The sequence below is a fragment of the Bombyx mori genome, chromosome 5 (assembly GCF_030269925.1).
Source record: "Bombyx mori chromosome 5, ASM3026992v2".
NCBI classification, from domain to species: domain Eukaryota; kingdom Metazoa; phylum Arthropoda; class Insecta; order Lepidoptera; family Bombycidae; genus Bombyx; species Bombyx mori.
This window is the reverse complement of record NC_085111.1, coordinates 14,391,003-14,406,459: the sequence shown is the minus strand read 5'-3', so window position 1 is coordinate 14,406,459 and position 15,457 is coordinate 14,391,003. Positions and strand designations below refer to the sequence as shown.

General features: G+C 36.6%; 3 protein-coding genes across 8 annotated transcripts in view; 1 reads left to right on the top strand and 2 right to left on the bottom strand.

The window, feature by feature from the left end:
• LOC101738757 (solute carrier family 12 member 6) overlaps positions 1-15,457 on the top strand; it is a 419,122-nt gene that overhangs the window by 230,506 nt on the left and 173,159 nt on the right. The gene's annotated exons all lie outside the window — the stretch shown is intronic.
• On the bottom strand, positions 6,357-10,848 carry LOC732884 (trypsin-like protease). 4 transcript variants are annotated; one of them, XM_062668466.1, is made up of 5 exons: positions 9,355-10,274; positions 8,571-9,281; positions 8,003-8,171; positions 7,463-7,709; positions 6,357-6,963 (listed from the first exon to the last, which is right to left on the bottom strand). In XM_062668466.1, exons 2-5 carry the CDS (start codon positions 8,617-8,619, stop codon positions 6,673-6,675), a joined length of 756 nt encoding a protein of 251 aa, XP_062524450.1. In that variant the 5' UTR covers positions 8,620-9,281; positions 9,355-10,274; the 3' UTR covers positions 6,357-6,672.
• Positions 11,110-15,054, bottom strand: LOC105842190 (trypsin, alkaline C-like). Its single transcript, XM_012693715.4, has 4 exons — positions 14,893-15,054; positions 14,173-14,341; positions 13,224-13,470; positions 11,110-11,420 (listed from the first exon to the last, which is right to left on the bottom strand). The coding sequence occupies exons 1-4, from the start codon at positions 14,939-14,941 to the stop codon at positions 11,133-11,135; spliced, it is 753 nt and encodes a 250-aa protein (XP_012549169.3). The 5' UTR covers positions 14,942-15,054; the 3' UTR covers positions 11,110-11,132.

Below are 15,457 nucleotides of genomic sequence, written 5' to 3'. Positions count from 1 at the left end.
AAGTCTTCCCTGGCTTATTCACAATAGGTATCATTGTACCCCAAGACCACTAGGAGCAGGCTTAGGGACCCCGGTAACCGTACTCGTCGAACTCGACAAAGAGTTCGCCGTGCAACCTAACCCATGAATCAGCTCGCTGAGTTTCTCGCCGGATCTTCTCAGCGGGTCACGATTCCGATGCGGTGGTAGATTCTTTCGCGAAGCAGCTGCTCTAGAGCTGTTAGGCCTCCTTCGGAGGCACTCGAGTAGCTGTTAGCAAATCCCACCCCTTCTGGCTGAGCCTTTGCTCGCCCACCTGTCTTGGTGAAACTGGAAAGGCCTTCGGGAAACCAGAAATCCTTCAATCATAAAAAAAAAACTTCAATGGTGTCTATATAAACATTAATGCGATATTGTTTTTTTTTTATTATATACATAAACATTATATTATATACATAAAAATAATATTAAAAATATATTATGTCCTATTAAATCACACTTGGAACCAAAAACTGAGTAAAAGTGTTCAAGTAATGACCCTTAAACATAATATTTTAGACACCTTTATAAACAGACACTCTCGCATAAGTTTTTGCTCAATAAATCTGCTGTAGATACCATAAGCTTCGAGCTAACATAAAAATGATAAATTTAAACCTAGGCGTCAGTATTTAAAATCATTATGACTGGGCTTAGTTTATATAATTTTTACACATATAATCGTAATCTTTCAGTATCCGCATTGTGCCGTCAAAATACAGACACTTTTATGAAAGATGTTTGTTAGTAACTTTCCATTAATCTATATATTAATACGTGAAGCAAAAACTTTGTATCCCTTTGAGGAGTATGAAATTTTCCACACTTATAGAGAATATAAAGAAGAAGTGCACAATGCTAATTTTTTTTTTAAATAATGCATAAAAGAAACATTAAGTCAATAAAGAAAACATTACACACACTACCATGTATTTGACACATACACGCATGCATACTATTTATTTATTGTCAAACTTTTGTTCTTGACGTCTGTGGTCAAATTGAGAATAGATTAAATATTGTTTGTCTTTATTAATATTTTTCTATAGTGTAGTCTTGGCGTTGAAAATACAATCATAATAGTGTACAAACTTACAATTCCAATTAATTATAGTCGAATTTCGACTACTGCGGGACCTCTAGTATTAGTGAAAACTTGTTTAAATTACAATAAGACAATTTGTTTTAAAAAAAAAACATGTGTGAAGAAATATTTTGCACATCGACGTTACTGATAATTCAATAGCAACATGGTCGTCTCTACTTCTATTCTTATCTTAACCACACTGCTGTTGGTTTGACTTTGTTCGATAGAACTATTTAAGTAAGGTATTTGTGCAACTGGAATCAGATACCAGCCATGAATGAACTTCGGTTTACGAAAAGTCTCTTAGTTGGCAATAGGCTTACGTTACCTCACCGTGGTCACCTCAGACCAAAACTGGCCACAGTAGAATCAGTACAGTAGTATCGTCACATATTAAGTAAGCTGGAGACCAGATTATGGCCTATTTTATAAGTACATCTAATAACCTTTTAAATTATTAAACTGACCAAAAAATTTACTAAGCACCTGTAAATAGTAACATAATTCGGGCATTGAACTGTTACTACGGGTTCCCGTGCATAAGACAATCTAAAAAGTATATTTAAGTTCAGCCTAAAGAATACATTGGAAGTCGTCGTGGCCTAACGCATAAGACGTCCGGTGCATTCGTGTTGAGCGATGCACCGGTGTTCGAATCTCGGGCGGGTACCAATTTTTCTAATGAAATACGTACTCAACAAATATTCACGATTGATTTCCACGGTGAAGGAATAACATTGTGTAATAAAAATGAAACCCGCAAAATTATAATTTGCGTAACTACTGGTGGTACGACCTCTTGTGAGTCCGTGCGGGTGGGTATCACCACCCTGCCTATTTCTGCCGTGAAGCAGTAATGCGTTTCGGTTTGAAGGGTGGGGGAGCCGTTGTAACTATACTTGAGACCTTAGAACTTATATATCGAGGTGGGTAGCGCATTTACGTTGTGGATGTCTATGGGCTCCAGTAACCACTTAACACCAGGTGGGCTGTGAGCTCCGTAAATAGCTTAGGCGATATAGGGTCTCCTTGACTTGACCTTGAGCCGCACTTGTGCTACACTTCCACAATATATGTTTTGAAGAATTTTTATGAATTTGACCTCCACTCCTTGACTCTGTAGTGCTTGCCAAATATATGAATGTTCTAGAGAATCGAAGGCTTTATTAAAATCAACGAATCCTATATAAAAGGATTTATTGTATTCTTTGTATTTTTGTATGATTTGTCTTACAACGTGTATGTGATCTATCGTTGAAAATTTGCTTCTAAAGCCGGCTTGTTCCTTTGGTTGGTTTTCATCAAGTGTAGTTGTAATTCGCGAGAGTATAATTTTAGAAAATACTTTATACACATTGGACATCAAACTAATTGGGCGATAATTTCCAATGTCTCCTTTGTCTCCCTTTTTGTGTAATAAAATTATAGTTGATTTTGTCCAATCGGTGGGTATATCTTCAGTCTCAATAATTTCATTAAACAGTTCAGTCAATATCGGGGCAATGGTCGATGCAACCGATTTTAGTAGTTCGTTGGTTATTTGGTCAGATCCAGGAGTTTTGTCTATTTTTTGAGAATTGATTGCTTTCATTGTTTCCTCCGTCAAAATTGTAGGTGTGATATTAGTTCCTACAGATTCTAGTTCATTTATTTGAGCTCTTCCGCTCTTGTTGCTTTTATATAGTTTCTTGTAATAATCTGTAGCCAACTCCAGTATTTCTGGTCGTTTACAAGTGTAGTTATTTTTGTCAGTCTTTACTTTTGGCATCCAGTCCTTTTTTACTGTTAGTTCTTTTATAGCCTTTTTAATTCCACCTGTCTTCTCTATGTGTTTTTTCATAGTGTTGTCCCGTTTAATTTTTCTATCTTTTCTAATTTGTTCATTTATTTTCTTACTAATTTCTGATATTTTATATTTATCCTCCTTTCCTTTAATGAGGTTTTTCCTTTCTTGAAGTAGTTCCTGTGTTTGTTTTGAAATCGCTCTATTATCTTCTGTATTAGTCTTTCTTGTCGCTTTTTTTAATATTTGTATGAACTTATTGTATTTTTCTTCAATGGATAAATCTTTGTTGAAGTGTTGGTTCTTTGCCAATAATTTGAGATTAGCTGAGAGTGCTTCGCTTTCTCCTGTACACACTATCCTTGAATTATTGTTATGATACTTCCTTGTCCTTTTCATAGGTATCCCAGTCAATGCAGCACGGACCATTTTATGATCAGAGTGGAAATTTAAGTTGTGGATAATTGACACATACTTGAAAAACTTAGGATTATTTGACATGACAAAATCGATTTCGTTTTTATGAATGCCATTTGGGGATGTCCATGTCCATTTTTTGTTTTCCTTCTTTTTGAAAAAACTATTAAGAATACTGAGTTTATGTTGTAAGGCAAAAGTCACTAATCTCTCTCCGTTATTAGTTCTTTTGCCTGAGCCATACAGTCCTATAGTGTATTCTTCTCCAATGTTATTGCACGTTCCTATCTGACCGTTAAAATCACCCATGACAATTATATTTTTATGCGAATTTTCAATGGTAAGATGTAAATCTTCATAGAATTTTTCTATTTTCCTTATGTCATCTTTCTTGTTCGATTCTGTTGGAGAATAAGCTTGAATTATAGACCATTTTTTAGCATTTTTGACTGGTAACTCAATGTTTAAAACTGCTATTCTCTCTGAGACACCTTTGATTTCTCCTATTTTCTCCGCAAGTCCTTTTTTTACAAGAAAGCCGACTCCGTAGAGCCCTGGGGTTTCGCCTTTATAGTGTAAAATAAAGTTTCCATAGTCTTCAATTCCTTCTCCATATCTTCTCATTTCACTTATTCCTATTATATCCCATTTTATATCTGATAAAGCTAATTCAAGTTCTTGAAGTTTTTCAGGAGTTCTTAATGATCTTGCGTTAAAAGTGGCTATGTGTATATCTAAAAATCTCTTCTTTTCCATTAGAGGGTGTTGGTCATTCTCCCCCACGAAGACCAATCGGCTTGGGAGAGTTGTTTTTGTTTCTATTGTTTTTCTTTTATATTCATGTGTTAGTTCCTTTTTCCGTCCGTCGATAGCTCGTTGCTATTGTTTTTGACCTGTCGTCAATGTTGTGAAAGAGTTAGACCGACCTCTCATCAAATCGAATGCATTCGTTCTGTTATTCTTGGCTGTAGTTGAAGGTTGAATTTTTTTGGATTGAGAGTTTGTTTGTGGTGAAATTGAGAGTTCTCTCTTCCTCGAGTCCTTGACGTATTTATTTTCTTTAATTATTAGTTTATCATATTTTAAATAGGCGAAATTACCTTTTCTCCGTTCTTCCATGAGTTGTGGTAGTAAAGCCTTACGTTTTTCTAAGGTTTCTTTAGAGTAATCTTCTGTGATATGCAGGGCTTTTAACTTTCTCTTATTTTTCAATATTTCCGCTTTTTTCCATCCAGTAGTCAAGCATATCAGTATAGGTCGGATTACCTTTGTTGGATTACCTTTGTTTGTTTTACCAATACGATATATTTTGTTGAATTCATAATTTTCGATTGCTATGCCTAATTCTTTTGTTATTGTATCTTTGACCTTGTCGATAAGCTCGGGTGTCGATTTCTCGTCTTCTGTCAATCCATGGATTATTATATTGTTAGTTTTCTTATCTCTCTCTAAAATGTCGATTTTCTTTTCCAGGTTCTCTAATTTTAGTTTTATGTATTTATTTTCCTCTAAAATAGGTTTTAATTTCTCATCCATTTTGTTCATTATGGTATTGGTTATGGATTCAGATTGATTTTTCATCTCAATTTTCATTTTATCGAATAAGAGTTGAAATTGTTCTTCCATATTTATACGTGTAATGGAACGTAATGGTAATAATCAAAATGATATCTTGGCAACTCTATACTAACTGTCACTATCGAATTTTGTATTTGACAGCAGACAGTTTGACAACGAAATCTGTAGTGCCAACATAAAATCTTTATAAGTTTTAACCTCTAAATATCCAGGCTTTGTTCACAATATCGTTAATTCCAGGTTTTGTGCCACGAATTTAGTTTAGAAATACTCAGTGTCACTTTCTTTAATACTGGGATGCAGCTTGCCTGCGGGATTTCACCTCCAAGTATACACTTTTATGTTTTTAATAACGAACAGATACACAGCGATGTTTACGACACGACTACCGGAAACGGAACTATCCTGTATTAAATAGCCCGTTTCAACGATAAGAAAACTATGAATAAATAAAACAATCGAGTATATCGTAATTATATCGATTCTCTGATTTGTAGAACTTCATAAAATCGATACATACTATCTAATCTGATTTGAGATTTAGGACTAATCCTAGTTTACTGTAAAAAAGGAAATACCAAATTATTGCCGATAATCATCATAAAAATAAAGTGATTAACTTGTAATCGTATAATTTGCCTAATTATCAAATCAATTTTTTGTCTATTTCCTGTAAGATAACAACAAAGATGTTAATTGTGCTTTAGATTTATTTTAATTAAAAGTACTGTTTCGATTCAGTCTCGTGTTTTTCTTGTAATGAGATTATTTTCCACGATTCGAATACTTTATTTACAGTTTACGTGGTCACTGCTGATTGACTTTGTTTTTTTTTTTATTTGAGACATTCATTTTCGGACTTCATAAATATTAACGGATTAAAAATTATAAATTTTAAGTACCGACTTTGTAAAACATGCCTCGTCCCTTTATGGTATATGCGAGTAACTTACGCGGCCCGCACCCAGTAAAACTTCATTAAAATATACATAGTATATTTTCAATAGATATAATCAACAATAAGATTTTTAGAAGTCGTCGTGGCCTAAAGTGTAATACCTCCGGTGCATTCGTGTTGAGCGATGCACCGTTGTTCGGATCCCAGGCGGGTACCAATTTTCTAATGAAATACGTACTTAACAAATGTTCACGATTGACTTCCACGGTGGAGGAATAAAATCGTGTACTAAAAATCAAACCCGCAAAATTATAATTTGCGTAGTTACGGGTGGTAGGACCACTTGTGAGTCCGCATGGGTAGGTGCAGCCACGCATGGCTGGGGCAGCCGTTGTAACTATACAGAGACCTTAGAACTCATATCTTAAGATGGGACGGGTGGACGGCAGACGGCATTTACGTTGTAGATGTCTATGGGCTCCGGTAACCACTTAACACCAAGTGGGCTGTGATCTCGTCCACCCATCTATGAAATTAAAAAAAATACAGACAAAAAATGAAAATAACCACGACAATTTAATTAAATAAATTTAATTTAATTAAAAATATTAAATTTAATTAAAATCACTGACAGTCATTTTATTATATAGATTTATAGTGCTTATTTATTTATTTATTTATATAGATATACTGATTGTGTTCTGTAGCTGGGGTCATTTTGGTTGTAAATATTCTCTAAAAATTCTGAATATAATGATTTGTCTAAAGAAAATGAAACTATTAAAAAGAACGCATAAAAATATTAAAATTTTTTTTTACTTTATTAAAAAAATATGGTCTTAACTTGCAAAGTAAAAAATATATATAATGATAATGATAATAAAACTACATTCATGCGTTATTCTGAATCCACGATGTGAAACGTGAAACACGAACATTGACGGTGGGGAAATGGTCGTGGCCACATCCTACACCGAAGGAACATACACCAACCACAACCCCGTTGTGGAACAGCGGACTACCGGAGTCACCACCGCACTGTCCGAATCCACCAACTCCGAGTCTACCAACACACAACATGTTGGCAGTGATAGGGACGCTAGTGTGACGAGTTCTGCACAGGTTCTGGTTTACAGTATAAAGTTGGACGTGACGAAGTTGTTCTGAATGACCACTACCGAGCTGAAACAAAATTGTCACTTGTACAAAATCAACTTAGGAGGGAGATGTCAACAAAGGGAAGATTGTTGTTGTTCCGAACTTCTTTATATACCAGCAAATTTGGCTTTAAAATATCGTTAATGCAGTCATATATTTGTCACAAATCTTCCATTGCTTAGTAGAGCTACATGAATAAAACCAAGACTATCGTTGCAAGGTTTTCAATTAAATAATTACTAAGCTGTTTTTTTTTCTCAAGCTCAATTGCCTTTATTTTGACCTTTAACGGGTAGGTACTACTATTTCTGCCACGATGTAACAACGTGTACTGACTTGAAGACAGGACAGTGGTTACAAATTATATAATTGAGATTTCGACGTCATGTAACATTGTTCATGACAACAATTAAACGTTACGCTGTATTTGAGTCCTCCTGACCACGTTATACCAGGTGCGCCATGAGTCCATCTGTCCACTTAGAGCCAAAATGAAAAAATAAAAATGAAATCCATAACTAACCCACATGGATCCCCATCCAGTGGCCCATACGACCTGGTTGTCTGCAACATTGTAATTGGGGCCAGCAATCCTGGCTGGTCTCACGGCGTTGTTGACGTAAGCGATTTGAGTTGAAACATGTAAGATGGCAAGATCACTCTCGAAGGTCACAGCCACGTAATTAGGGTGCGTAATGTATCGGCTCACTTGATGGACCCTGCCGCCACTGTTGCCGAATGATGAACCAACTCTAACACGCATCACACCGCTGAAAAAATCATAAACAAACCATACAATAGAAATTGATTTTATTGAAGCACTGAAATAGGTTCACATTATTATGATTTCACTTTTTTTATTTTATTGCTTAGATGGGTGGACGAGCCCACAGCCCACCTGGTGTTAAATGGTTACTGAAGCCCATAGACATCTGCAACTTAAATGCACCACCCTCCTTGAGATATAAGTTCTAAGGTCTCAGGTATAGTTACAACGGCTGCCCCACCCTTCAAACCGAAACGCATTACTGCTTCACGGCAGAAATAGGCAAGTTACACTTACAATAAACAATGAGCTGCAGTTAGGACAGCTCTGTTGTTGAGGATAGAACTGCCGCATCCTTGAACCCACTGGACGCCGTCACTGGTAATTAGCGTGGCAGCAAGTTCGGGATACCGGTCGATGGTCACAACCGAGCCGCCAGTAATTCGCTGCTGATTGGTTGGTACAGCTGTAAATATATTTTTTTTTTTTTACTAATCGATCATAAAGAAAAAACCTCAACACCTAAATCCGGTATTTACTCATAATCATCATCATCATTCATCATTCTCCTGCCCTACTTTCAGTCACCTGGGCTTGGCGCAACATGTTTTCTCCTTCCATACTCCTCTATCATATACCATTTCTTAGCTCACTCCCCTCTTTCACATATCGTCTTTCACGCAAATCTGGTATTTACTGTTAACATTTTTTTCTGAAAGTACTCTTACGGTTTCGCATCGAGATTATTATGCTTATTTAAAAATTTAAGACCGTTCAAATACTTTAAATACAGACTTGTGCGGAATACGGAAATCAGTCATCGTTTGGATATAATTTAAAAAAAGAACTGTATTTTGTTACATACCATTCGCCCAACCAAGAATTAAAAACACCAACGTTATAGACTGACGCATTTTCTCTTATAATGGTCTTTACTTTTTTAACTTAACTATTTATACATCTAAAACAGTAATTTGTGCTATATCAGGCATTAAAATTATCTGGGAACGATAACGTTTGTTCCGAAAACTAATTATTAATGATTGTTATTAATTAAAATTTGATTATTAATATTTATTGCGTAACGGCTGAACGTACTTGAACTGGAAAAAAGGAAGTGCTGCGTTTGCTGCTAGGGGCGCTTTTCCAACTTCATACAAATTTGGGCTAACTTTTACGCGAACGAGAAGTTAACAAACTCGCACTAAGCACACTGGTGTTAAATGGTTACTAAACCGTTGACTTTGAGACACAAGATCAAGTGCTAGTTGTATTTTTAAACGATTGATGCTTTTGGCACTGGGAAAAAAGATAAGTTGTTTGACTCACTCTGAAGCACTTTGTTGCACATTTGAATTTACATATTCGAGAATTTTCTATGCCGATTGATTAAAACAATATTCACAAACGTTTTTGGCACCGGCACTGCACTATTTTTTAAATATTTTTTTTCAGCTTCTTACTGTTTTTTTTTATTACTCATGTAGGCAGACGAGTATACGGTCCACCTGATTGTGATTGGTTACCATCGCACACGGACGTCAGCAATGCCAGGAGCAGAGTCAAGCTGCAGCAGCTACAAGAGCAATAAAAAAAATTCAAACATTAACTATTAGAGAATAATAAATTTAATCCTCATTAAGTTTTACCTATGTAAACACAGAGCTTGGACTTAATTAGTATTCGACTTTATAATATTGTTTTGGAAAATTTTATTACAACTCATTTAAAATACTATTATCATACAGTCACCTGATAAGTCTGCGGTAGTGTCATTGTTGGTTGACGTTCGCCTCTGCTGGAGCGAACAAATATTTTAAAAGCCAAAACTTGAGCACGAAGTTCACTTTGCTACCGATTTCGAGATAAATTGTAAGTAGAAACTCTGTTTGTTCAAAATAGAAAAGTGATTGCTCGCTTGCTTTGGTTTTGCTATAATTCTCAGTTTAAAAATAACTTCACTAGAGTTCGCTTCGTGGCGAGATCGTATGAATTTGTAAGCTATAGTAGAACCGATGATCAGAATAAGATCAGAGGCTTATATTGATATTTAAAAAGTATTACCCTTCCCCATTTCCAACATTGACTTTGATAGTGACAGTAAATAAGATTCCATTTATTGAATTTCAAGTGTACACCAACAGAAAACTCCGCCTCGTTCGACTGTTCGAGCCGGAATGTATTGTGGGTATTTTTTCCCTACCTAATCTGGTAACCTAGAGGCTTATGCCAACGTAACCGAGCGAATCCATGTGTTCACTGGTCTCTATCCTGAGGACGTTGCTAACACTAGTACTAGCAGTGCTTCGCAGGATCTACCACTGGATCGGAAACGCAACCCGCTGAGAAGATCTGGCGAGAAACTCAGTGGATCATCTGTCTTTTCGACTTCCTCCAAGTATGTTTAAGTCTTTTTACGTAGATGTGGTAATATCCTTTTTAGTCGCCACGAGTTAATTATATTTCATAGAGAACCTCTACCAGCCAATGGAGTTATTTGAGACTTTTCGCAAATCGGATCGAATAAAGCAAATAAACGAATAAACAACAAATAGACAAAAGAAACAAAAAAAAATTGTTTAGGTTTTAGTCAGGTCTAAATAACTATCCAGTGGGGAACTCCGGGACACCAACTTCGCTATCCCCGTGGCATGACTGGCTGCCGTACCGAGACGGCTGACGTTTCAGGGTCTTCGCTGTTGGCCTTCCCTCTTCGCCTCGAAAGTTCCATCGGCCGAGTGTCCTTGGAACTTTTATTCCGTAATTACAGACAAAAACAGATTCTGGTTATGTTTCGAACTAATCTGAACCCACTGTTGTTTTATTTTGGTAAATCCCTTCAAGGTATGCCTTGAATTATTTACTAACAAATAAACAAGGCAAACATTATTATTACGCTCAGCCAGGAGGGGTGGGATTTGCTAGCAGCTGCCCGAGCGCCTCCGAAGGAGACCTAACAACTCAAGAGCAACTGCTTCGCGAATGAATCTACTACCGGATCGGAATCGCGACCCGCTGAGAAGATCCGGCGAGAAACTCAGCGGGCTGTAGGGATTGGAGGGTGTCTATGTGCGTGCGGGCCGAGTGAGCGAACACCACACTCGCGTAAGTCATGATGGGCCTTATGTAAGTTTTGTAAAGTGTCACCTTGTTCCGAAGGGACATTTTACTCCACTTACAGATCATGGGGTAGAGTCTGCCGAGAATAAACGCGACGCGGTCCCGGACTGATTTTATATGCGGGCGGAATGTCATCGATGCATCCAGGGTAACGCCCAGGTACTTGACCTTCCTGGCCCAGGGTATAAGTTGGCCGAAGAGGGCGATCGGGGGTGTATGACCTTCTGTTTATGGGGCGAATGTACTTATTGATATTTTCAAGTAATAAGAATTTATAATAAGAATTTCTTGAAAACTAGATTTATTTCTATGCATTATTCTGAATCCATGACGTAAAACGTGAAACACGAACATTAACCGTGGGGTGGTAGCTATCACCACATCCTACACCAAAGGAACAGACACCGACGACAACCCCGTTGTGGAACAGAGGGCTTCCGGAGTCACCACCACACTGTCCGAATCCAGCAACGCCGAGTCTACCAACACACAACATGTTGGCAGTGATAGTGGTCCTGTGACGAGCTCTACACAAATCCTGGTTTACAGTATAGATTTGGACATGACGAAGCTGTTCCGAGTACGCGCCACCAAGCTGAAACAAATTTTTGGATTTGTACAAACCTATAAAACCAACATGAAAGTAACATAATTTTTAACACATTGAGTGCTTACCACTCGTATCCGAGTGGGGAGGGGCCCTATTAGCGGTGCCGCCCACTCGGATACGAGTGAGCAGCAAGTGAATTTTGTAGTTGTCATAAGCCGCCGGCGATTGTGGTGAGTGTACGTTGGTTTGCGTGGCCACTCTGCCAATACATTCGACTTACGAAAACGCGTATTGGTTTTTTATTTACAGTTTAATAGTGACTGGTACACACGATCATATCAAAGGTATTGTTCAATCAAAATGGATAGTAGGGCTGGGCCATCTAGAAGTAAAAATAGATCGAAAACATCAACACCTAGTAGTAGAAAAAAACGTTGGTTGAGTGAAGACTCGGAAGGTTCTGAAGGATTTAGTGATGAAGAAGTGTGTTCGCAACGAGCTCAGGAGGAGCAGTTATCTTCAAGTTCAGAGGAATCTAGTTACGGCAGTGATGACAGTATCTTTGATACAAGACTGAAACTGAAAACGCTCAGCCGTGGACCACCAGCTCAGTCTTCAAGGTCATCTGCCGCAAAGACGACGAAAAATTTTGTTTTAACTTTTCTGTGAAGAAATCACCTTCAGTGTTTTAATTAAACTTATAATTATGATTTTTATACGTTTGATTGTATTGATAATTATGATTATATCATTGCTTCGCTTAGATTTAAGACATTTATGCCTTCTTAAATAAATAACCATTAAGTGCGTGTTATATTTTAAACTTAAACTTATAATTATGATTATATCGTTACCTACTTTGCTCAGATTTAAGATATTTATACCTTCTTAAATAAATAACCATTCAAGTGCGTGTTATATTTTAAACTTAAACTTATAATTATGATGTTTTTGATACTTTTGATTGTACTCGGATCCGAGTGTCCGGCATTTGGCGTGCTATGTGCCGACCACTCGGATCCGAAAAAGGTGTTTTTTTATTAAAATAATAATATTATCAACATACTTTCATCCATATTTTTAAACATACATATATACTTAATCAATATACGCTATAAAAATAATCGGTTTCTGGCTAATAATTTTATATAGTTTCGTCGGCAGCAAATGTGTTAAGCTATTGTTTTTCTTCGTTTTTTTTTTATTGCCAACATAAAAAGATTAATATAGAACCCGCACTTATGTTTAGTTCTGCATACTCAATAATGCATCCCGATTAGAAGGGTCGAATAGTTGTTATACAATTCAATTGAGCTTACGAACTTATATCTCTGTAGAGGCAGCATTCACAAGTTTTGGCATCTACGGGCTGCGATGATCATTTAATACTAGAAAGACTTTTTTCTATTGCTTATACGGGTGGACGAGCTCACGACCCACCTAGTGCTAAGTGGTTACCGGAACCCATAAACATATACAGCATAAATGCCACCATTTACCTTGAGATATGAGTTCTTAGGTCTCAGTTTTTACACTACAACTGCTGCAACACCCTTCAAGCCGAAACCCATTACTGTTTTACGGCAAAAATAGGCAGGGCAGTAGTATCTACACGTGCGAACTCACAAGTCGTTCTACCACCAGTAATTACGCAAATTATAATTTTGCGGTTTTGATTTTTACTACACGATGTTATTCCTTCACCGTGGAAGTCAATCGTAGTCGTGATTCGTCTACCGGTGCAACACTAGATGCGAATGCACCGGACGTCTTCTCCTTTACGCCACGACGACAAAACATGGTCTGCCCAGTTAAAGCAATATAATAAAGTTAGCATCCACAACTAACCGACATGGATCCCCATCCAGTGGCCCATACGACCTGGTTATCAGCAAGATTGTAGTTGGAACCAGCAATCCTGGCCGGTCTCACGGCGTTGTTGACGTAAACGATTTGAGTTGAAACATGTAAGATGGCAACATCACTCTCGAAGGTCGCAGCCACGTAATTAGGATGCGGAATGTATCTGCTCACTTGATGTACCCTACCGCCACTGTTGCCGAATGCCGAACCAACTCTGATACGCATCACACCACTGAAAAAAAAATTGTTACTATTAATTTTTATGTACAAATACATACAGTCATACATGAACGCATAAAAAATTATAAACCAGCACAATAATTATTGTCTCTGTTATCATCCGACGACACAAATCTTATTCCTTTATTTAATTTCGAACCTCTCATTTAAAAATAAATATTAGTGTTTTCTCATTCTATTGCCAAAGCTATTTTGAATAATTTTAATTTTTGTGTGTATTATCAAACGAAGCGGATAAAAAAGTTACATATTTATTAAACGACTAGCCGTACTAGCCCGCTTCGTTGGGCATTTAAAATAACCATTATTATTTATTGTCATTATTATTAGGGAGTCCAACGCTCATATAAATATTAGCCTATCCATTAAGGACATGTATTTTCTACATGGATGCCAAGTTTCAAGCCAATCGGATGCATGGTTCAGTAGTTATAACGGAACATCCGTAAAAACCACTGTAGATTTATATATTAGTATAGAAGTTATTAGTTTTGTATGGCTGTTTACTATAGGCAAATATGACAACTTCGTACAACAAATTCGTATCACGAAATCAATCAATGTAATAAATAGAACAAAAATTTGTGCAAAAATTACGAGATTGAAATCGATTGATCAATTTAAAATGCAATATTTTTGTTGTTTAATTGTAACAGTGTTTTATGGCTAAGCTGTAAAATAGTTACGCACTTACTATATACAGTGAGCTGCAGTTAAGACAGCTCTGTTATTTAGAATAGAACTACCACATCCTTGAAGCCATTGAATGCCATTACTTGAGACGAGCGTGGCAGCAACTTCGGGATATCGGTCAATGGTAACAACCGAACCGCCAATAATCCGCTGCTGATTCGTTGGTACAGCTGCAATTATTTCAAAAATGTTTTTTTATACTGGAAGTTAACAGCAGAATTAGCAAAGAAAAACCTCAACACTAAATTGTTAACTAAACAATTTACGGTGAGCTATTACATAATAGCTTTAAATAGCCTCTTACTATGTTCTCTCGCGATTAATGTTTTCATTAAATTATGAAGATTTTTTGTTTTTTTTTTTCTTCTTTACTACCTAAACCAAGTAATTTTTCTTTTTTTTGCTTGGATATGTAGATGAGCTCACGGCCCCCTGATCTTAAGTGGTTACCGGAGCCCATAGACATCTACAATGAAAATGCGCCACCCACCTTGAGACATAAGTTCTAAGCGTCAGTTCTATAGCACAACGGCGGCCCCATCCTTCAAACCGAAACGCATAACTGCTCGCGGCAGACATAGGCAAGGTAATGGTCTGGTAAGTAACACAGGTACAGGCTCACAAGATACCCTACCACCAACGAATAATTTTTAGTTTTCGTTGTCACGAAACATATAAACCTTTGGAAGGACCCTAGGAAGAAACATGATGTATTACATACCATTTGCCCAACCAATAAGTAAAAACAGGAAAGCAATAGATTGAAGCATTTCTTCTAATAATAATCTTAACGTTTTTACTTCGCTATTTATACGTCTTAATTATTTTAATCAACATCGTCATATCAGGTATTAAAATTATCAGAAACTGATAGAGCTTGATTCGGTCAAGTTGTTATTCGTTTCATATTTAAATGTCTATCGAAATATTTAGATTGAAAACATATTCCTCCCAATCGGATATTGAATTCGTTATTTTTTGAATTCTACGTGCGTGATGATTTATCAACGAACCTCGGTAACTACTTGGCACCATGGGACCATGACAAGTATGGCAATCACAAAAGTATAAATAAAAATATACTAAGTTATATTTAATTTTCTTAACGATCTATTTCGTTTTTAAATCAATTTGAAGTCATCCATATCGTGGTATTTCATTATTTTTAACACAACAAACAGATGTAGGAGTATGATTTCGCAATGAATTAAATCAGAACTCTAACATAAAGTTATTTATAGTCTATTTTTTCGGTAAATGGAAAGATGGATTAATTAATATTTTCT